This window comes from Moschus berezovskii, chromosome 19, assembly GCF_049115385.1.
Source record: "Moschus berezovskii isolate FMDL1 chromosome 19, NW_MosBer_1.0, whole genome shotgun sequence".
Lineage (NCBI taxonomy): Eukaryota > Metazoa > Chordata > Mammalia > Artiodactyla > Moschidae > Moschus > Moschus berezovskii.
In genome coordinates, this window is record NC_142478.1 from 51086327 (window position 1) to 51108774 (window position 22448).

Genomic DNA, 22448 nt, shown 5'->3' on the forward strand with positions numbered 1-22448 from the left:
TCCCCCACCCCTTCCACCCTAGCAACCAGAAGCCTGCTGTCTGTGCCTGTGAGTCTATTTCTGTCTTGTAAACTAGTTCATTTATGTCATATCTTAGATTCCACATAGACATGATATCATATGATATTTGTCTTTCTCTGACTGACTGACTTTAATTAGTATGATTATCTCTAGGTCTGTCCACATTGCTGCAAATGGTGTTATTTTGTTCTTTTTTATGGCTGAGTAATATTCCACTATGTACCACATCTCCTTTATCCATTCATCTCTCAATGAATATTTAGGTTCTTTTCATGTCTTGGCTATTTTAAGAAGTGCTGCTTATGAATATAGGGGGGCATGTATCTTTTTGAATTAGAGTTGTGTTTAGACATAGCTAGCATGCATTTTTGCTGGCCACAAGCCAGTCACAGATCTAAGTACTTTTCAGGCATACAATCCTCATAGCAACTCAATAATATGAAAATATTTGCAACTCCCATTGTACAGATGAGAAACTGAGGCACAGTGCAGGCATAGTTTGTCTAGAGTCACAGGGCTAGTAGGGACAGAAAGTGGGGTTCAAAGTCAGCCTGTCTGGCTTCAGAGCCAGTATTCTCCACTTTTTGCTCTACTGTCTCCATATATAATTTATTTTCTATAATATCTGTAATAAACTTTACGCAATAGCACACTGATTGCTTCTACCCAGAGAGATTAAGAGAGATGTCCCATTTGAGCTGGACCTTGACCTTCGCATTTTAGGATAATTTTTAACAGTGAGCTCCACTGGCACAAAAAGTATGATTTTTCAAATTTGTTTATATTCAGTTTTCAAAGGCACATCGCCTACAGATAACCAGTTCTATTGTAACTGTTGCTGACATGAAGAAAATCAAGGATTTCTCTCCCTCCTGCTTTAACAATAAACTTTTTTCTATCCTTTGGTGCATGTATTTATTAAAACCTGAATCTAGGAAAGGAAAGTCCCCAAATTAAATCTATGCAGTAGGCTTGGAGGATGTGTTAGCAGGAACAGAAGCACAGAAAGTTCTGCTGGGAACACTCCCAGGAGAATGGAGAAGTCAGTGAAGAGCTTGACAACAATTAAGACTATGATAAAGAGAATTGTGAAAGGCAAGAGAAAAAATAGGTGCTCAGAGACACCCGCATCTGTGAATATTGGCTTGGCCCAAAAGTTCATTCGGGTTTTCCATCCCATCTATGTAAAACCCAAACAACCCAGTGTTATCAGTAGCATGGAAGGCAATGAAATGTAGTGCAATATTTTGCTGTACCACGGCTCTCAGCTGACGTGACATCAGAAGTCTGGAGACGTTTTTGGTCATCACGACTGGAGAATGACACTGTGTGCTGAGCCCAGAGATGTGGCTAAATATATAAAGTGCACAGAATAGCCTGAGAGCAAAGACCTTTCTAGCCCCAAACATCAATAGTCTAGACAGAGAATTTCTGCTCCCCAGTGAACAATATTTGTATGAGTGTAATAGATCCATTACCAGTTTTCAACTTTTAGATTCAACCTTTGTGCCAAGCAAAGGAGGCTTTATTGTATTTCAGGACACAATGAAGATATTATCAACCTGAAGAGGATAAAAGGAACAGTTAGAAATGAGAAAACTCGGGAGGTCAATGTGGTATTAGGAACTGAAGGGGCTTTCAGCCATGCTAATATTCTCATCTTATAAAGTTGTGGGGTCTCAGTTACCTCTCTCTGCATTAGAAAGAACAGCTTTATGTTGTGGCATAACATGGTGATTGTCATTTATATTGTTTCTATCCTGGTTCTGGGAGATGGCAGGATTCAGCTATCTGGCTCCTACTCAGCTGGGGGAGTGCCCTCGAAGGCTTCCTCACTGCTGGTGGGTCAGTGCTGGATTTTTGCTGCTAACTCAGCCACTTACATGCCAGTGGCCTCTCTATGTGGCCTGGGCTCCCCCACAGCGTGGCGGTTGAGTTCCAAGAACAAGGATCCCCAGGGAGAAAACTAGAAGTTATATTGCTCTGGATGACTGACTCTAAGAAAAAACGTATCGCTTCCTTTGCATTCTCAGCTTCAGAGTCACCAAGTCCAGGCTGTACTGCAGGGGAGGCTCCCTAGACTCCACTCCTGCATGCTGCTGCTGCTGCTAAGTCACTTCAGTCGTGTCCGACTCTGTGCGATCCCACAGACAGAAGCCACCAGGCTCCCCCGTCCCTGGGATTCTCCAGGCAAGACCACTTGAGTGGGTTGCCATTTCCTTCTCCAATGTGTGAAAGTGAAAAGTGAAAGTGAAGTCGCTCAGTCGTGTCCGACCCTTAGCGACCCCACGGACTGCAGCCTACCAGGCTCCTCCACCCATGGGATTTTCTAGGCAAGAATACTGGAGTGGCTTGCCATTGCCTTCTCCTGCATAGGCAGAGTCAAAAACTGGGCAGGCAGACTTTTAAACCACTTGGGAATCAACACATTGTCTCTTGATGAGAGGTATGTTTTGCTTAAAATGGAAAAAAAAAAATCTTATCGAGGGACTTCCCTGGTGGTCCAACGGCTAAGACTTTGCATTCTCAATGCCAGAGGCCTGAGTTCAATCCCTGGTCAGGGAGTTAGATCCCACTTGCCAAATCAAAGACCCCACATGCTGCAGCTAAGACCTGGCACAGTCAAATAAATAAATATTTTTTAAAAAAGAAGTTAATGTTGCTGTACAGCAAGGTTCTGTTTTTAAAAAGAAAAAAGGCAGCTAATAGACGAATCAAACCAAGAACTTAATTGTGTGGACTGGGACAGGAGAAATTGCAGAGGGAGAAAGATTTCATCCATGTCATCCCAGAAAATCAGTAGATAATATCTGAGCATACTATGTCAAGAAACTGGAATAGAGCATGTTATTTAGATATACAGGGGAAAAGCCTTCCTAACATAGTGGAAGAATTGAAAGTGGGATGGATGAGATGACTTTTTATGGTATTTCATGATAAACCTTTTCACAAATGCAAAATTTTTAACAATGAGGTTATGGGCTGGAAGAAGCACAAGCTGGAATCAAGATTGCTGGGAGAAATATCATTAACCTCAGATATACAGATGACACCACCCTTATGGCAGAAAGTGAAGAGGAACTCAAAAGCCTCTTGATGAAAGTGAAAGAGAAGAGTGAAAAGTTTGGCTTGAAGCTCAACATTCAGAAAACAAAGATCATGGCATCTGGTCCCATCACTTCATGGGAAATAGATGGGGAAACAGTGGAAACAGTGTCAGACTTTATTTTTGGGGGCTCCAAAATCACTGCAGATGCTGATTGCAGCCAGGAAATTAAAAGATGCTTACTCCTTGGAAGGAAAGTTATGACCAACCTAGATAGCATATTAAAAAACAGAGACATTACTTTGCCAACCAAGGTCCGTCTAGTCAAAGCTATGGTTTTTCCCGTGGTCATGTAGGGAAATGAGAGTTGGACTATGAAGAAAGCTGATCGCCGAAGAATTGATGCTTTTGAACTGTGGTGCTGGAGAAGACTCTTTAGAGTCCCTTGGACTGCAAGGAGATCCAACCAGTCTATTCTAAGGAGATCAATCCTGGGTGTTCATTGGAAGAACTGATGCTGAAGCTGAAACTCCAATACTTTGGCCACCTCATGCAACGGGTTGACTCACTGGAAAAGACTCTGATGCTGGGAGGGATTGGGGGCAGGAGGAGAAGTGGATGACAGAGAATGAGATGGCTGGATGGCATCACCGACTCGATGGACATGAGTTTGAGTGAACTCTGGGAGTTGGTGATGGACAGGGAGGCCTAGCGTGCTGTGATTCATGGGGTCGCAAAGAGTCAGACACGACTGAGCGACTGAACTGAACTGAACTGAACCTTGATAAGATTTTTTAATTCACATGAAAAAGTAGACACACCATGCATTGCATTTGCATCTTAATGTCATCCGAAAGACAGCCTAACTGTGAAAGGTGTGAGCAGACCGCCAGTCTTCCTGTGGGCTCTGTGGCATGACATTTCTCTGCTTCCCCATGGGAGGGAGAAAATTTTTATTTTCTTAGCAGCCTGTATGGATGCTGAAATAATTCTCCATAGCACACTATACCATTAAGCCTGAGGGCTGACATACCTTCAAAAACGGAGTGCTTTATAAATTTTCTTACAAAGCAGGTGCCAAATTGACGGATGCTCCCACTTGCTGAAAGAAGCACAGAGGTTATTTATCATGATGCAGCATTATCACTAATGAGATAGAGTATTTCCGTGGTCATCTAATAGCTCTTCTGTTTAATGTGGTATGAATTGGCCTGTTTGGTATTCATTAAGGGTGCAGGTGGGGGAGCTGGAATAACAGACCTTGTCCAAACAAGCAAGAGATCAACAAGATGATGAGTCACTATTCTATTTATTAGGTTGTTGATCTTTGTTGGGAAGTAAATTGAAAAGATTTAAGAAATTAACTACAGTGAAGGAATCACATTGAGGAAAAGCATGGCATTGGTGATGTTAGGTTCCTGTTCTGTGTCTGCCCCAGCTCATTTCAACAAAAATCAGGACAGTCAACCAGAAGATAAAGGGCCAGCCACCCAGCAATGTTGAGTTTTCATACCTGAGCTATTAAAATACTTTGGCCTGGGGCACAGTCCAGAACTCAATGAATATATATTTTTTGAAATTGAAGTTGGGAAGTGTTGTGTATTAGTCAGAGTGGATTGCGTTATATTGCACTAATGAGTAGCTCCACCATCTTGTTGCCTTAAGACAAGGAAAACATTTTTATCACTCCTGCTTCATGTCTTACACGGGGCACTAGGAAGCTCTTCTCCATATTCTGACTTGGATCTAACATGCTCTGCCATCTTGGATCTGAACCAACTGGGAAGCATAGCCTTTTCAGTCATCAGGGCAGGTGATGACAAAGAACAGATAATTGTTTATGAAAGCTTTAATGCCTCAACCCAGAAGTAGCAAATAACATTGACTCTCACATTTTAATGGCTGTAAGTGTTTGCATGGCTCTATCTGCAAGGGTAGAAAGTAAGGAAAATATAAAGGAGCAAATGACATATTGGCCGAGCCTTCTTTTTCTGGCATAAACTGGAACTCACTTGCATTGCATACTTACCAACATCCAGCCTAACTGGCCAGGCATCCCTTCTGATTAATTGGTACCCATGCCATACCAGTGTTTTAGGGTCCCTCCACCCAGTGACCACCAATCTGTTTGGTACCAGGGACTGGTTTCATGGAAGACAAATTTTCCATGGACTGGGGTTGGAGGGGGTGGTTTCAGGATGATTCAGGCTCATTACATTCACTGTGCACTTCATTTCTACTGTTATTACGTCAGGTTTACCTCAGATCATCAGGCATTAGATCCCAGAGGTTGGGAACCCCTGCCCCAATCCATATTTTAATTGTCACTTTTGAATATGATATATTTTCACAGAAGGGGAAAATCATTTCTATACGTGATTTGGACATCCATCTTTAACTCAACAGTGTGCTTATTTTAGTGTGAAACCTAAATTCTCACTCCTTATATCCCTTTGACATTGGAGGTCCTAGAATTCAGCCTGCTCTGGACAAAGAATCATAAGATACTGTTTGTTTATGTCGTTCGAGGTGTCATCAAGAACAGAGGGTGAATCGTGCTTTTCTAGAATGTTAATTTAAGAGTGTTAACAGACTTAATAGAATACTCTTTGTATTTTAACATCAGGAAAATACCAGTGCATGTAGTGTGGAAAACTATCGTTTGTAGCTGCCCCAAAGGTACCCTCTTTGCACCCCACAGTGTAAATCTCATCTTCTCTAGGTAAATTCCTAAAACCTGCTTCATGCAGCCTCCCTTGAAAGAGAGAGAGAATGCACGTGCGCTCAAAGTGTCCATGGGGATTTAGGATCATGATTTAGTCTCTGCCAGTTGGATGTACCTGTGATGCTTTGTTTCCAGTGCCGCGATAAGAAAGAATGTGTGCCTGAGATTTTGGAAGAGGCAGTGAGATTCTAGAACAATCTCCCTGATTTGTCAGCCTCCTAATCAAGGCAGAAACAGAAAGTGGGCCAACTCTGTGTTTCCAGACGTTGAGCTTCGGAGGTAGAGCTGCAGTCTGTTCCTTCAATCCTGTCAACAGTGCAGGGCTCTGTCCACACTCAACAAATCCCTTTCAGCTGAATTGAGCTATATTGGATTCTGTTGTGTGCAACTAAGATCCCTGACTCACATGGTGTTTCTCAAAACTGAACATCATTTCCAAGATACTTTGAAGAATGGGTAAATACTGTAAGACATCAAGTACCTATTTTAAAAATCTATTAGCAATATAGGAAGTTGCAGAAGTATCAGGAGGAGAGTAAGAAGGTTGCAAATTGTAGGTAGATCTAAACTGTGCTCCAAAGGAGCCAATGCCAACTCCTCAGATGGTGCCAGGGCTCCCAGTGTGGATCCTTAATTCAGGGTATGTGAATTCTTCGTCTCCTGATGACCCATAGGGACACCATTTTGTTTGTGTCTTTGATTCAGTGGAGCATTTAATATGCCTTATTGAGTATCTTAGTCTCTCCAAGGGTGATAAGCAGACAAATGAAGAAGTATTATTTCTGAAACCTGCTGTTTCAGTTCAGTTCAGTTCAGTCACTCAGTCGTGTCCGACTCTTTGGGACCACATGGACTGCAGCACACCAGGCCTCCCTGTCCATCACCAACTTCCGGAGTTTATGCAAACTCATGTCCATTGAGTTGGTGATGCCATCCAACCATCTCATCCTCTGTCATCCCCATCTCTTCCTGCCTTCAATCTTTCCCAGCATCAGGGTCTTTCCAAATGAGTCAGTTCTTCGCATCTGGTAGCCAAAGTATTGGAGTTTCAGCTTCAGCATCAGTTCTTCCAATGAACACCCAGGACTGATCTCCTTTAGGATAGACTGGTTGGATCTCCATGCAGTCCAAGGGACTCTCAAGAGTCTTCTCCAACACCACAGTTCAAAAGCATCAGTTCTTCGGTGCTCAACTTTATTAGTGTAATTTCTGGACACATATCTCCATTGAAACAAGAATGTCCAGGTGTGTTTCTTTTTTAAAATATTAAGTGAAATGCTTGTCGCGGAGTTGATCCTGGGAAATTTCTCACCCTATCTGGGAGTAACTTTATAACACCTGGCTCTGTTTTGGAGCTGCTGCCTCTGCTGGCCTGGCCTGGTTCAGCCTTGCTCTAGGCACTTCCCTGACCTGTTCCCACCTTGAGTCTTTCAGACAACTTCCCACAGGTTGGTCCAGGGCTTTTCTTACATCCCAGGAGCCTCTGCCCAGGTGTGCAGTTTATAGCCCTGAGGGATGTGTGCTTCTATTCCAACAGCCAATTATGGGAGGCCAGGCCTCTGCAGAATCTCGCCCCCCTGCCCACAGCTGCAGGCTGCCCCACACACCCTACAGTCAGCTTCCCCTTCTTTCCTACCTCCCATGCCTCACCTCTCATTCCTGCCCCCTTCAAGTAAATCAACTTCATCCAGAGCCTTGGCTCAGGCTCTGCTTTGGGGAAAACTCAGACTAATGCAATGTCCAGTTTGCACATTGGCAAAGTGAGCTTGATAATGGTTAAAGAAACACCCAAGTCTGCATCTCAGTAAGAAGTAGATGAAAACTTTGTAAACCAAGGCTTTCATCTAACTACTTTCCTGGTCAACTTTATTGATTAGGATTCTTTGTAACCAAAAGAAAATGATGCTGGTTAATTTTTCTTTTTTAACCATCCTTGAGGTATGATCATGGCATCTGGTCCCATCATTTCATGGGAAATAGATGGGGAAACAGTGGAAACAGTGTCAGACTTTATTTTTTGGGGCTCCAAAATCACTGCAGATGCTGATTGCAGCCATGAAATTAAAAGACGCTTATTCCTTGGAAGGAAAGTTATGACCAACCTAGATAGTATATTAAAAAGCAGAGACATTACTTTGCCAACCAAGGTCCGTCTAGTCAAGGCTATGGTTTTTCCCATGGTCATGTATGGATGTGAGAGTTGGACTGTGAAGAAAGCTGACCACCGAAGAATTGATGCTTTTGAACTGTGGTGCTGGAGAAGACTCTTGAGAGTCCCTTGGACTGCAAGGAGATCCAACCAGTCCATTCTAAAGGAGATCAATCCTGGGCGTTCACTGGAAGGACTGATGCTGAGGCTGAAACTCCAATACTTTGGCCACCTCATGCGACGAGCTGACTCACTGGAAAAGACTCTGATGCTGGGAGGGATTGGGGGTGGGAGGAGACGGGGACGACAGAGAATGAGATGGCTGGATGACATCACCGACTCAATGGACATGAGTTTGAGTGAACTCCGGGAGTTTGTGGTGGACAAGGAGGCCTGCCATGCTGTGATTCTTGGGGTCGCAAAGATTCGGACACAACTGAGTGACTGAACTGAACTGAACTGAACTGAGGTATGATTGACATGTAAAAAGCTGTACCTATTTAATGGATACAACTCAATGAGTTTGGGGATAAGGTTCCAACCAGTTCATTCTTAAGGAGATCAGTCCTGGGTGTTCACTGGAAGGACTGATGCTAAAGCTGAAACTCCAATACTTTGGCCACCTCATGTGAAGAGTTGACTCACTGGAAAAGACTCTGATGCTGGGAGGGATTGGGGGCAGGAGGAGAAGGGGACGACAGAGAATGAGATGGCTGGATGGCATCACTGACTCGATGGACATGAGTTTGAGTGAACTCTGGGAGTTGGTGATGGACAGGGAGGCCTGGCGTGCTGTGATTCATGGGGTTGCAAAGAGTCAGACGCGACTGAGTGACTGAACTGAACTGATGTACCTGGACAGCATGTTAAAAAGCAGAGACATTACTTTACCAACAAAGGTCCGTCTAGTCAAGGCTATGTTTTTTCCAGTGGTCATGTATGGATGTGAGAGTTGGACTTTAAAGAAAGCTGAGCATCGAAGAATTGATGCTTCTGAATTGTGGTGTTGGAGAAGACTCTTGAGAGTCCCTTGGCCTGCAAGGAGATCCAATCAGTCCATCCTAAAGGATATCAGTCCTGAATGTTCATTGGAAGGACTGATGTTGAAGCTGAAGCTCCAATCCTTTGGCCACCTGACACAAAGAACTGACTCACTGGAAAAGATCCTGATGCTTAGAAAGATTGAAGGCAGGAGGAGAAGGGGATAACAGAGGATGAGATGGTTGGAGGGCATCACCAACTCAATGGACATGAGTTTGAGTAAACTCCAGGAGTTGGTGATGGACAGGGAGGCCTGTTGAGTTGCAGTCCATGGGGTCACAAAGAGTTGGACACGACTGAGCAACTGAACTGAACTGAACTGATATGCCTTTGATGGTCCTGCAGTGCAGGAGAGCCTAGTTGGATTCCTGGGCCAGGAAGATCCCCTGCAGAAGGTATAGGCATTCTACTCCAGTACTTTTGGGCTTCCCTGGTAGCTCAGTTAGTAAAGAATCCACCTACAATGCAGGAGACCCCAGTTTGATTCCTGGGTCAGGAAGTTCCCCTGGAGAAGGGATAGACTACCCACTCTAGTATTCTTGGTTGTCCCTGGTGACTCAGACAGTAAAGAATCTGCCTGCAATGCGGGAGACCTGGGTATGATCCCTGGGTTGGGAAGATCCTCTGGAGGAGGGCATGCAACCCACTCCAGTATTCTTGCCTGGAGAATCCCCAAGGACAGAGGAACCTGTTGGGCTACAGTTCATAGGGTCACAAAGAGCTGGACATGACTGAGCGACTAAGCACAGCACAGCGCATATACCTGTGAGGGCTTCCCAGGTGGCACTAGTGGTAATGAACCCGCCTGCCCATGCAGGAGACAAAAGAGACGTGGGTTCGGTCCCTGGATCAGGAAGATCCCCTGGAGGAGGGCGTGGCAACCCACTCCAGTATGCTTGCCTGGAAAATTCCATAGACAGAGGAGCCTGGCAGGCTACAGTCCATAGGGTTGGACAGGGTCAGACAGGACTGAAGAAACTTAGAACACACACATATACCCTTGAAGCCATTGACACCACTAAGACTGTGGACAGAGCCAATACCTCTCGGTGTTTCCTCCCTCCCCCTTTAGTATCATCATTGTCATTATTATTACTCACGCATGTGGTGAGAACATTTAACACACGCTGCACCCTCTGGTGGTTCAGATGGTAAAGAATCTGCCTGCAAGGCAAGAGATTTGATCCCTGGGTCAGGAAGATCCCTGGAGAAGGACATGGCAATCCACCTAGTATTCTCGCCTAGAGAATTCCATGAACAGAGGAGCCTGGTGGGCTACAGTCCACGGCATCGCAAAGAGTCGGATACGACTGAGCAACTGACACTTTTGTTTTCACTTTCACTACCCTCTAAAAACTACACACTACCTAATGAATACAGGCTCTATTGGAGAATGGATAAAACAGTTTAGAAGGCAGGAACCAGGACCTTAGTGGAAATACAGATAACAGGACAAATGACAGCCTTTTCAGGTGCCCCCAACACAACAAATAGAATCCAAACATTCTTGACTCTTGCCTCCATCTCCTTGAATGAAATTCAGATCCCAGGGTTAGAGGGCTTGATTGTCAGAGCTTCAGAGATCACCAGGGGCAGAGGGTTATGCTGATTTTCTGTCCTAAAAAATGGGATGGTTTCATCCAGTCTAGCCATTCCCTGGCTATTTCTAAATCGATCCATGTCATATACCAATTTCTAGAAAATAGAAATTTATTTATATTAATCTATAAATTGTTGTTTCTAATAAAAATCTGTTTGTAGGCTCTCTAGTGTGTTACATAGATGTACTTGTCAGTCCCTGTGTCAGTGCTAATCCATAGTATGAAGCTCCAGAATAAAGCATGTTCATAACTTCTTTTAAAAAAGGAAGGGATTGTATTTCCAAAAGAAAACTGAAGTCCTATTATGCAGAAGGACTTGGGGCAGGTGAAAATCAAGGCTGTCCATCCCAGAAACTCATTATATTTCTTTAAAAATATTGCTGCATTGGCTAATATGTTCATTTGACTTTTTCCGAAAGATGTTACAGAGAAATCCAAATGAATTTTTTGTCAATATAAGGAAATTGACTTTGATATTTCACTCAAACCCCATTTGTTGGAGAGCTTACACGCTCTTCTTCTGTCCTCATGAGCCCCCAGAGGAAATGCTATCTTTGTCCAAATGTAAGTAAGATCAAGCTGAGTGTGCCAGTTCACTTTTATTGCCACCTCCTCATAACGCCTATCTTTCAAATATCTATCTCACTGAGTTAAAAAGATGTGAAATGCCCTGCTTGGAGGTAAGGGGATGGGATCGTGTGCACTCTGATCAGATAAGCCTCTGATTTTGCAAATGCTGACCCTAAGCCAGGCGTTCCCACATCACAGCTGAGAGCCAGGCTTCCGCTTGTGCTTCATCCTGTTTGTTTTATAGGATGTTTGCCCTTCTCTGCCCTCCTCCAATGGGGCACTCGAAGCTCTGTCTATGACGCTTCTGTTTAGAGAAGAAGCAGTGAACCCAGCTCACACCACACTTATTCTATTCCAACCTCTTTCATCAAGTTCAACACTCGTGGGATCATTTCAAAACCACATATTAAAACAGTTTCCCAAAGCCACAGTAATGTTGAAGTTCCCAAATCATTTCCTTCTCATTAGGAACAACAGGCAATTTAACTTACTTCTTTCAGCCCAAGACCTGTGAAAACTGATGAATATTTCTTCCTCCCAAGGTGTGTCAGATAGGACTGTGATTATCTATGAGTGACACGGACACACACGCACAAAAGGATGAAAGAGCAGGACTTCAGTCTTCTCTCCAGATGGGTTCAAAGGAAGCAGTCCAAGCTTCATGCCGCGAGGCATCTACCATCAGGCTGCTTCTCTTTGAGACTCAGCCATGGCACTAGTTTCCTGGGGCTGCTGTAACAAAGTCCCTCATACGTGGTGGCTCCAAACAACAGAAATTTACATGGAAGCAACCTAAATGTCTATTGACAGATGAATGGATAAAGAAGATGTGGTACATATATACAATGGAGTATTACTCAGCTAAAAAAAAGAGTGAAATCTTGCCATTTGCAGCAACCGGAGGCAACTAAAGATGATCCTACGGAGTGAAGTAAGTCAGAAAGAGAAAGACAAGTATCATGATATTACTTCCATGTGGAATCTAGACGATGACACAAATGAACTTTTCTATGAAACAGAAACAGACTCACAGATGTAAGGAACAGACTATGGTTGCCAAGGGCAGAGGGAAAAGAAGGATTGAGAGTTTTGAATTAGCAGATACAAACTACTATATAGAGAATGATTAAACAACAAGGGAGCTGTGTTCAGTATCCTGTGATAAGCCGTCATGGAAAAGAATATGAAAAAGGATGTATGTATATGTATAATTAAATCACTGTGCCGTACAGTAGAAATGAACACAATGTTGTAAGCCAACTATACTTCCATTTAAAAAAAAATTATTCTCTCACAGTTCAGTAATCCCAAAATTCAGGTGTTGACAGGGCCACGCTCCCTCTGATTGTTCTTGAAGAGAACGTTTCCTGCTTCCTACACTTTCTCACGTTTTATCATTGAGAAAATATAGGCACCAGGAGTTAAGCTAGTTATACTTCCCTGGCGGTCCAGTGGTTAAGACTCTGAGCTCCCAGTTCAGGAGATGTGGGTTTGAGGAACTAAGATCCCGTATGCTGCCAGCATCTTTGATGCTCCTTGGCTGGCATCCCTCTCGTCTCTGCTTTTGTCCTCACAGGACCATCTTCCCTGTGCCTCTTGACTGTGTTTTCTTTTCCTATGAGGACACTGGTCGTTGGATTAGGGCCCACTCAAACCTAACATGGCCTCATTTTAACTAATTATATCTGCAGAGACTCTCTGTTGAAGTAAAATCTTGTCCTGAGGTTCTGGGTAGAAAGGAACTCTGGGGTACACTGTTCACCCCATCACAGTCATCATGCACCCTTGGGTAGAGTCAGTTCTCTACATATGAATGACTTCTGTTCTGAGAGCACATTGCCAAGTCCAATTTGTTCCTAAGTCCTACAAAGTCAGCTAGGTGCCCAACTAACAGCATCGGCTATATAGTACTGTACTATAATAGGTTTATAATACTTTTCACACAAATAATACGTTAAAAAATACAAAAAATAAAACATTTTTAATCTTACAGGACTGGACCTTGAAAAGTACAGTAGTGTAATACAACAGCTGGCATACAAGCGCTGGCATCGTTTGAAGGGGCAGGAAGAGCTCCTGGCTGGAGGAGGGAGAGGAGGTGGGAGATGGTGGAGCTGAAGATCATCAGCAGCAGGAGATGGAGGGCAAACTGCAGCTGTACTCTCACCTGACCTTGATGGAACGCACGTTAGCATCTTTGAAAGTTTGCAACTTGAGCTTCCTAGGCACCGGGCAATTCTTAACCCACTGAAACCCAGGTCAAAAGCAAGAGGTGGGCACTGTTATCCCCATTTTATAGTTGAGAAAATTTAGGCACCAAGAGTTAAGTTAGTTAGACTTCTCTGGTGGTCCAGTGGTTAAGACTCTGAGCTTCCAATTTAGGAGCTGTGGGTTCAGGGAACTAAGATCCCATATGCTGTGAAGCGCAGCCAAAATGTTAAAAAAAAAAAAAAGAGAGAGAGAGACAGAGAACAAAAATAGCATATTTAATAAGAGATTTATAAAAAAAAGTTATGTAGATTGCCTGAAGTCACCCAGTGGGTCATGTCAAAAGTGAGATTTGAGCCCAGTGGTCCTACAAGAGTCTCCCTGCTCTCAACCTTTGTACTACCCTGAACCATGTTGGCCTTAACAGCAAGCTCCACCTTTGAGGGTGCAAGAGACAGCCCCAACTCCAGCATCATCTGCGGACGATGGGCTGGAAGGAAAGGAAAATGCAAAACAAACCTTCAGAATCTGCTTTTTAAAACAGACTTCCCTGGCAACTTCACCCAGAGACTGCCATTTATATCTTATGGACCAAAACCATATCACAGATTAAGGGCAGCCAAATAGATGTAATAATTTTAGCTGGGCATTTTACAGCCTTAAAGGAAATTGGCATTTTGTTAGGTAAGCAGGAAGGCAGGATATGCACTGGATGAGTTACAAACCGCCTATAACACACAGATCCATCTCTTGATGTGTTTTTCTTTTTTAATTTTTATTGAAATAGAATTCATTTACAACGTTGTGTTACTTTCAGGCATACAGCAAAGTGATTAAATCATACATATATATTCTTTGAGAATCTTTTTTCATTATAGGTTATTACAAAATATTGAATATAGTTCGCTGTGCTACACAGTAGGGCCTAGTTGACTATCTATTTTACATATAGTGGTGTGTATCTGTTAATCCCAAACTCCTAATTTATTCCTCCCCCACCACTTTCCCCTTTGGTAACCATAAGCTTGTTTTCTATGCCTGTGAGTCTATTTCTGTTTTTGACATGTTTTAGAGGGTCCCCCCGGAGAAGGCAATGGCAAGCCACTCCAGTACTCTTGCCTGGAAAATCCCAGGGATGGAGGAGCCTGGTAGGCTGCAGTCCATGGGGTCACTAAGAGTCGGACACGACTGAGCGACTTCACTTTCACTTTTCACTTTCACACATTGGAGAAGGAAATGGCAACCCACTCCAGTGTTCTTGCCTGGAGAATCCCAGGGATGGGGGAGCCTGGTGGGCTGCTGTCTATGGGATCGCACAGAGTCGGACACGACTGAAGTGACTTAGCAGCAGCAGCAGCAGCAGAGGGTCCCCCTTCAAAAGTTGTGTTTTCCTGTATCCGTTGTCTTCCGCTCCTCTGTTTTAAAAATAATTTACAAGAGTGCACACGAAGAAATGACTGTGTTCATACACAAAATCAGAACCCTAGAAACAAGAGGAAATTAAAAAAAAAAAACAAACACTCTAAGGTTGATTCCAATCCGTCAGATCTCCATATGACAAAGTATTTCACACTTGAGTCAGAGCAGACTGTTAGGGCTATGTGCATTTCCCTTACACCCTGCCGGAGTGCTCCAGACCAATTCCTAGCGTCACCATCTGCCAGGATCTTTTGTTGAGATTGTCTGTCTGCGCACACAGCAGGCTGGACGAGCCAGGGAATGGTCAGCTTGCAGGAGCTGATGGATAAATCTCCAGCTCCCTCTCCCTTCCGTGTAATTATTTTTAGCTGTTTATTTTTATATTTTTTAATTTGGCTGCACCACTAGGGTTCTTAGTTTGGGGCATGTGGGATCTAGTTCCCTGACCAGCAATTGAACCTGGGCCCCTTTCCACTGGGAGCATGGAATCTTAACCCTTGGACCACTAGGGGAACCCTTCAGCTGTGTCTTTTAGATAGCTTCCCCCGCAGGAAAATATATGATAAAACATTTCAACATATTAAAATAGGTAATGTACCCGATATGTTTCATCCTGGGATCAACCCCTGCAGGATTGAGCTCCAGCCCCCAAGTCTGGTTGCTGGCAGGACACACGTCCTTGTTGGCTGCGTCTTTTTCCGTGTATCACTTCCCCACTCCCTTCTTGAAGTTTCCTGAGTCTCTGAAGCAAATGGCTCTTGAATCCTCATTCCAGCATCTGTTTCTGGGGCCTTTCCAAACTGAGATGCGGGTCATCGTTTCTCAAGTAAAACGAGGGCAGTCGTTGTTGCCTGACAATAGAGGATAATGAGTTGCATTTCAAGAAAGGATCTGAGCCCTTACTCATGAGGTCGTCCCTTTTCCGCTGCCACCGTCAGGGCCCTCCTGCCCTCTCCAAGCCTCTGCCGACCCTCAGGTTCTGCAGCCGTGTGGTCCAGTTCCCAGAAAGGACTTGCTGCCAAGAACACAGTGTCCAGATGGCAGAAGACAAGCATGGAGCTACCAGTAAGAGCTGAGACAGGGCTTTCTCAAGACACTCTGCCTTTGTTTCCGAGGCTCAGGGGGTGTGATAAGGGGAACTCACGGCAGTAACACAACTGAGCCTTCCAGGGTTTTATGGGATCGCATCTCAACCCACGCCAGGCCTCTGCAGGCACCTTCCCCACCATCTTCTTGTCCAGAGACTTTTGTGAGCCATCCAACACACCAGTCACCTCCTGGAGAAAGTCAGCAATGCACAAGAGAAGGCTCTCTTCTCTTTTCATCTTTATTTATTGCACTACTCAGAACTTGCTTTACGTTTCCTTCTGCCTTTCTTGTCTATGCTGGGTCTTTGCTGTGGGACTTGGGCTTCTCTTGCCGCAGAGCATGGGCTCAGTAGTTGTGGCACACAGGCTTCGTTGCCCCCATGGCATTTGGGATCTTCCTGGACCAGAGATCGAACCCTGGTCCCCTGCACTGGAAAGCAGGTCCTCAACCACTGGACCACCAGGAAAGTCCCTCAGAACCTTACTAATGCAATCGAGAGAACCAAACTTAACTAATTCCATAAAACACAGCAATAACTTTAAAAAAAAAAAGCAGTAGGGAATATATTGCTTTGTATAACCATGAAGTCCATGAATTATTACGTGGATTAGATCTAGGTTTCTTTTTAAATTTTTATTTTATACTGAAGTTGGCTTCCCAGGTAGCTCAGCGGTAAAGAATCTGCCTGCTGATGCAGGAGACACAGGTTCAATCCCTGCATTGGGAAGATAATCTGGAATAGGAAATGGAAACCCACTCCAGTATTCTTGCCTGGAAAACTCCATGGACAGAGGAGCTGGTGGGCTACAGTCCATGGGGTCGCAAAGAATCGGCCATGACTGAGCAGCTGAGCGCACACACATCGTTGATTAACAATGCAGTGTTGGTTTCAGGTGTACAGCAAAGTTATTCAGTGATACATATGCATTTTTCTATTCTTTTTCAAATCCTTTTCTTATTTAGATTGTTGCTGAATATTAAGCAGAGTGAAGAGAAGTTTCTTGATATCAAAGAATCACACAGAGGAGGCAGGAAAATGCCAGGCTTGAAAGCTTGGTCCCTAATCCCCACTGAGATCTTGCAGACGGAATGATGCATTCTGTTTAGAGGACAAGAAAAATCCCAGACCTGTGGGCTCACAGCCGCTCACTGGTTATCCCAGGGTCATTTCCCACAATGCTGACCTGACTGCAAGTGTGTTACAGGCCTTTTGAGTTTTATTGTTGGAGCAGAGATGCTCTTTACTTTTCTACCACTGGTGTGCAAAATTGTTTTCCCTGAAGCTGATGTTCTAATGCTGTTTCTCTAGTCTGCTTTTTCCCTTAGAGATGAGCCAGTTTGGGTCCAAGAGTTAAATTGCGTTTTTCTACTTCTTCTCGAAGTGTGAACAGTTCCTTTTGATCTCTACCCTGTAGAGTGGAAAAATATGCCTGGCCTTTTACCTCCCCAGAGGCAGCGGGAAGTAGCAACACCATGCTGATTGGGTTCCTTCATTCTTTTACTCTGTTTGTACCCAAAGTAAAATAAAAATCCGCTGGAAACCCACAGGGGAGGGAAAAAGGTGCATAAGCAATGGGGCATTTGGAGGCCTATGCATATTCAGACAGTTTGAGGCATAGTCTTTGAAATTCAGGAACATCACAAACTGTAGTCTTGTCTTTTAGAATTAAAAAAACAATATATATATGTATATATATATACACACACATATATATCCATGTATGTGTATATATATATTATCATATCCAAAGGCTAAGCCAAATGAACTAATTATAAAACGAACTGAGTCCTATAAAGGAAAAGTAAAATCTTACATAAGAAATAGAAAGTTAACATAAGGAAAACAGTTATATAATTTTAAGCTGATAAACTTCTACGCCTTCTTCTGGCATACAGCTAAATGGGCGTTTTTTATTTCACATGAAAACCAAATTAACAAGAATCTCTGCAAGCCTGTCTCTAAAAGATGTAAAAGGCTCCCTAACTAGGTCCTAAGGCCCGTCCAGACATGGTGTTATTGCTGTACCAAGGTTCAGCTGGTCAAGTTCAGATGACTAGAAGAAACTCAGCGTGCATGCTGACATAAGATCTCTTAGGAACACGGTTGACATGTGATGAATGGGGATTGAACCGAGAATGTCGAGGGCTAGAACTCAAATGTCTTGTTGTACAAAGACTGAGGCTTATATGGGAATTTTGATCTTCACATGTTTAGAGACGATCCTTGCAGAGAGGAATGAGATTCCTATTGCTTGGGGCTCAGGTTCTCCACCTGAGAAATAGGCTCACAGGATCCCATAGGACTGTGTCAGTTCACAAACCACAAGAGTGTAAGAGTAACCCTAGAAGGCATAGGCTTGTTGGGGACAGAAATGCAGAGTGAAAATTCTTGCTCAGTGTCCAGGAAAAGGCACTTGTGTGCTCAGTCGCTGAGTCATATCTGACTCTTTACCACCCCAAGGACTGTAACCCACTAGGCTCCTCTGCCCATGGGATCTCCCAGGCAAGAATATTGGAGTGGATTGCTCTTTCCTCCTCCAGGGGATCTTCCCGACACAGAGCAAAGATACCCATTGCCAAGAAGAGAGAACTCAGGCAGACAGATGTCATATGATATCACTTATGTGTGGAGTCTAAAAAAGTGATTCAAATGAACTTACCTACAAAAACAGACTCAAAGGTATAGAAAACAAACTGTGGTTACCAAAAAGGAAGGCAGGGGAAGGATGAACTAGGAGTTTAGGATTAACAGGTACACACTACTATATGTGTGTGTGTGTGTGTGTGTGTGTGTGTTAGTCCCTCAGTCGTGTCCGACTCTTTGTGACCCCATGGACTGTAGACCTCCAGGCTCTTCTGTCCATGGGATTCTCCAGGCAAGAATACTGGAGTGGGTTGCCATTTCCTTTTCCACTCTACTATATATGAAAGAGATAAACAGCTAGGACCTATTGTATAGCACAGGGAACCATATTCAGTATCTTGGAATAACCAATAATGGAAAAGAATCTGAAAAGTAATATATATATACACACCTGAATCACCTTGCCATGTACCAGAAATAACACAACATTGTAAAGCAACTATATGTCAGTTAAAAAAAAGAAAAAAAAAAAAAGGAAGGTACTTATCCACAGAAGGCTAACATACAGAACAAGATGAAGATGCTAGTGTGGATTCCAGTTCCTTTCTTGCTGGGTCCTCCTCCATGCTTTCCACAGGCTCTGGCTGAGGTTCTATTGAGCAGGAAGCAGAGGCAGCCCCACAGAGCTTACCATCTAGAAGAAGGATGAAAGGATTGAGCAACTCTAAGGAATAGCAAAACTGCAGTGGTGTCAGATGCCCCAAAGGAGAGCCCATGCCTTTCTTTCCTGGGCTCTGAGGGACTGTCATGTTCTTGGCTCTGAAAGCAAATAACAGAGGCAAACTGGGAGGTCCCAAAGGACACATGTTGAGCTGAGCTCTGGAGGAAGTGTTTAGCAGGGGAAATGCATGTTTGGGTGAGCGTGTGTGTGTGTATGTGAGTGTTGTGCATGCATGTGTCACATTGATGGGGCTCTGGGGGTGTCACTGGGGTCATCATAGCTTTCCAGACACATACAGAGGCCGGGATAACCTTGGAAAAGTGACCGGAAATTAAAGAAAGCAAGAGCCACAGCATAAAGAGTGACAGTCTCTCAGTCATCTTATGTCCCGCACATTAGGCATCTTGTTCTCTGGCCCACGGTTGACTGCTTACATCGGAGTCCTTTTGTGTGAATTTAGACCAATTGGAACATGAACACGTGGACTCAGGGGTTGAACATCCTGGGTTCTAATCTCACCTTCGCCATTTCTTAGCTGTGTCAAGTAACAAAATCTCTCTGTGCCAACCAGATCGTAGCACAAATCTGAATGCACGTTTAATGATTCTGTGAGACTTCATAGGTCCACACTTACATCGTGCTAGGACAGTTCCTGGTGCATGGTGAAGTCTGTCAAATGCAATATTCATGATAAATTTGCTCCCCCACCCTCTGCATCCCGTACCCCCTCTCCATCATATCAACCCCTCAAAAGTCTGGGTGATGGAGAAACATTTTCTGGGCCGCTGAGACCCCTCGGCTGGTGCAGAATGCCAGGTTTCCTGAGCCTGAGTGGGGACAGGTTCTTTGCAGGGAGCCTGAGGGAAGGCGGTCTGCACGTGTGTCAGGATGTGATGGTGGGATACGTTTGCTCTTCCAGGAGGCAGAAATCCTGAACACAGCCATTCTCACCGGGAAGACGGTGGCCGTGCCCGTGAAGGTGGTCTCTGTGGAGGAGGACGGTGCGGTGACAGATCTCAAGTCCGTGGAGTGCCGATCGTCTGATGAAGATGTCATTAAGGCAAGTTGACACCCCCGGGTCCCTGCAGAAATCTGCTGTCATGTCAGCATCAGTGCTCGTCAACCAGCTGGGACCACAGGGTCCCCCCGAGACCCCCCATCCCCCATCCATGGTTATCCTGCTGCTTCCATTCCCTGCCCAAGATTAGATCAGGATGAGAAGGAATGGTGCTCCAGGGGGTGGTGGCGGTGGGGGAGTGGTGGGGAATGTTAGTCCTGGTCAGTGATGATCCTGACCGTCTGTGTTTCCAAATGCTGTCATCTCTTCCACGCCCCCAGGGAGGATGGCTGAGGGATGAGGGACCACCATCCAAATAGAGCTTACTGTCCCCGCCACTGATCGCTCTGGCTGGGAAGGGGAGAGAAGGCAGCATCAGAAATTCGGTTGACGAGTATGCGGATACGCTCTGGGATGATTTCAGAGCACAAAGCATTTTTGGAGGATCGGTGAGGATTCACAAGCAGCTCCACTTCCCTAGCTAACCAGTAGGATTCTCCATGAGTTAGGGATGGGGTGACCAGCTCTCCCCGTCCCTGGTTTAAATGCTGAAGACTCCCTCCTTCTCTCTGGCTGCTTCTTTCACCTTTTAAATTGATTGCAAAAGTGATCTAAAACAGAGGCCTTTTGGGGGATTCAATGCCTGGGGAGGGAGCGGGTGCCTCATGTGCTCTGCCAAGCAGCTTGTAGTGTGATGCCAGTCAGCAGGGGAGAGGGGTTTGTCACACTGTCGCCACCCACTGTGCAGACAGAGCTTCCTGGCACCTCCTCTGAGCCAGCTTCCCAGCAAACGCCCCAGGCTGGGAGGGATGCAGTGGGGAGGGTGGGGGACTCCCATCCTTGTGGTCCCAGGACTCATCAGAGCCCACCAGCCTTCCTGCCTATTCTGCTCAGGGACTGAAGGGCCTCTCTGACCCCACGGGAACCCCAGGGAGCGTTTCCACCCACAAGAATGCAGTGGACAAATGCAGATTGAGTCGTCGCTGAGCACTGGGTCCAGTTTCAGATGTTGGGACCACAAGTTAGAGGCACAGCCCTGTCCTTAGTGTTTCAGAGAGAAGGCAGTGCTGTGAGAAGATGACCGAGCCGTGTGACACATTATACAGCACATCCCACGCAGAATTCCCTTCACCTCAGTACATGGCACATTCATCTTCTCAGTGGCTCAGACCAGAATCTTGGCACATCCTTTAAACCAGTGTCTTAGCACATCCCATATTACTTGTTCTCTCTCTCTCCACATCCAGTCCTTCAGCAAATCCCGTTGGCAGTGCTTTCTAAACACAACCAGGAGCCAAGCAGTCCCCACAGCCACCACCCCAGCCCAGGCCACCATAACTCTCCTGGATCAAAGCAGTGACCTTCTTGTTGGCTTCCCAGTGGCCGCCTGTGGCAGCTGGGGTGACTCACATGGAAGTCTAGCGATGCATTCCTTAGCTCAGAACCATCCACTGGCCTCCTCCCACCTCAAAGGTAAAGCCAAAGGGTTTACCAGGGCAGGGGAAGTACAGCCCAGGTGGCTATGCCTGCCTCAACTCCGACCTCACTCTGGTCATGCTCCCTCTTGTCACCTCTGTTCCCAGCACCCTGCGGACTTCGCTTTTCCTCTAACAGTTCAGACACCCTTGTGCTCCGCCAGCTCCTAACTGTCTTCCCCTCGATGGTTGCCGGGCATGCTCACCCCTTTATCTTCTTGATAAGTCTTTCCTGAGCAAGTTATATATATATATATATATTTAGAGCCCTGCAGGCTTCAGTGATTGCAGCACATATGCTCAGTATTTGCCACTCCCGGGCTCTAGAGCACAGGCTCAGGATTTGTGGGGCAGGAGCTTAGTTGCTCCACAGCACGTGGGATCTTCCCAGACCAGGGATCAAACCTGTGTTGCCTGAATTGACAGGCGGATTCTTTACCACTGAGCCACCAGAGAAGTCCCCTGAGTTAGTTTTGTAAAATTTTGTAAAAATCATATGGCATTTGATCTAGCTCATTATTTACTGAGGATCCTCTCCAGCACTAAGGAAACTCTGAGGGTGAACCTAAAGAAGAGAAAGATCACGGGAACCATAAACACCCCTGGGGAGGTCTATTGCTTAAACTTGCACCAGCTTCCAGTTTGCAACGTTGTGGGTGGCATTTTATATTCCAGATAGTCTTTGTTAGTTATTTATTATGAAATAGGTAAATCATCCACTGTGAGTTTCTTCCTGTTTGCA

At 44.9% G+C, this 22448-nt stretch overlaps 1 protein-coding gene across 1 annotated transcript in view; it reads left to right on the forward strand.

Moving 5' to 3' along the window:
- The window catches only part of TMEM132D (transmembrane protein 132D), an 892244-nt gene that overhangs the window by 743611 nt on the left and 126185 nt on the right, over positions 1 to 22448 (forward strand). The window contains exon 5 of the mRNA XM_055405442.2: positions 20094 to 20234. Within this exon, the coding sequence (XP_055261417.2) occupies positions 20094 to 20234 (141 nt within the window). The remainder of the gene's footprint in view (positions 1 to 20093; positions 20235 to 22448) is intronic.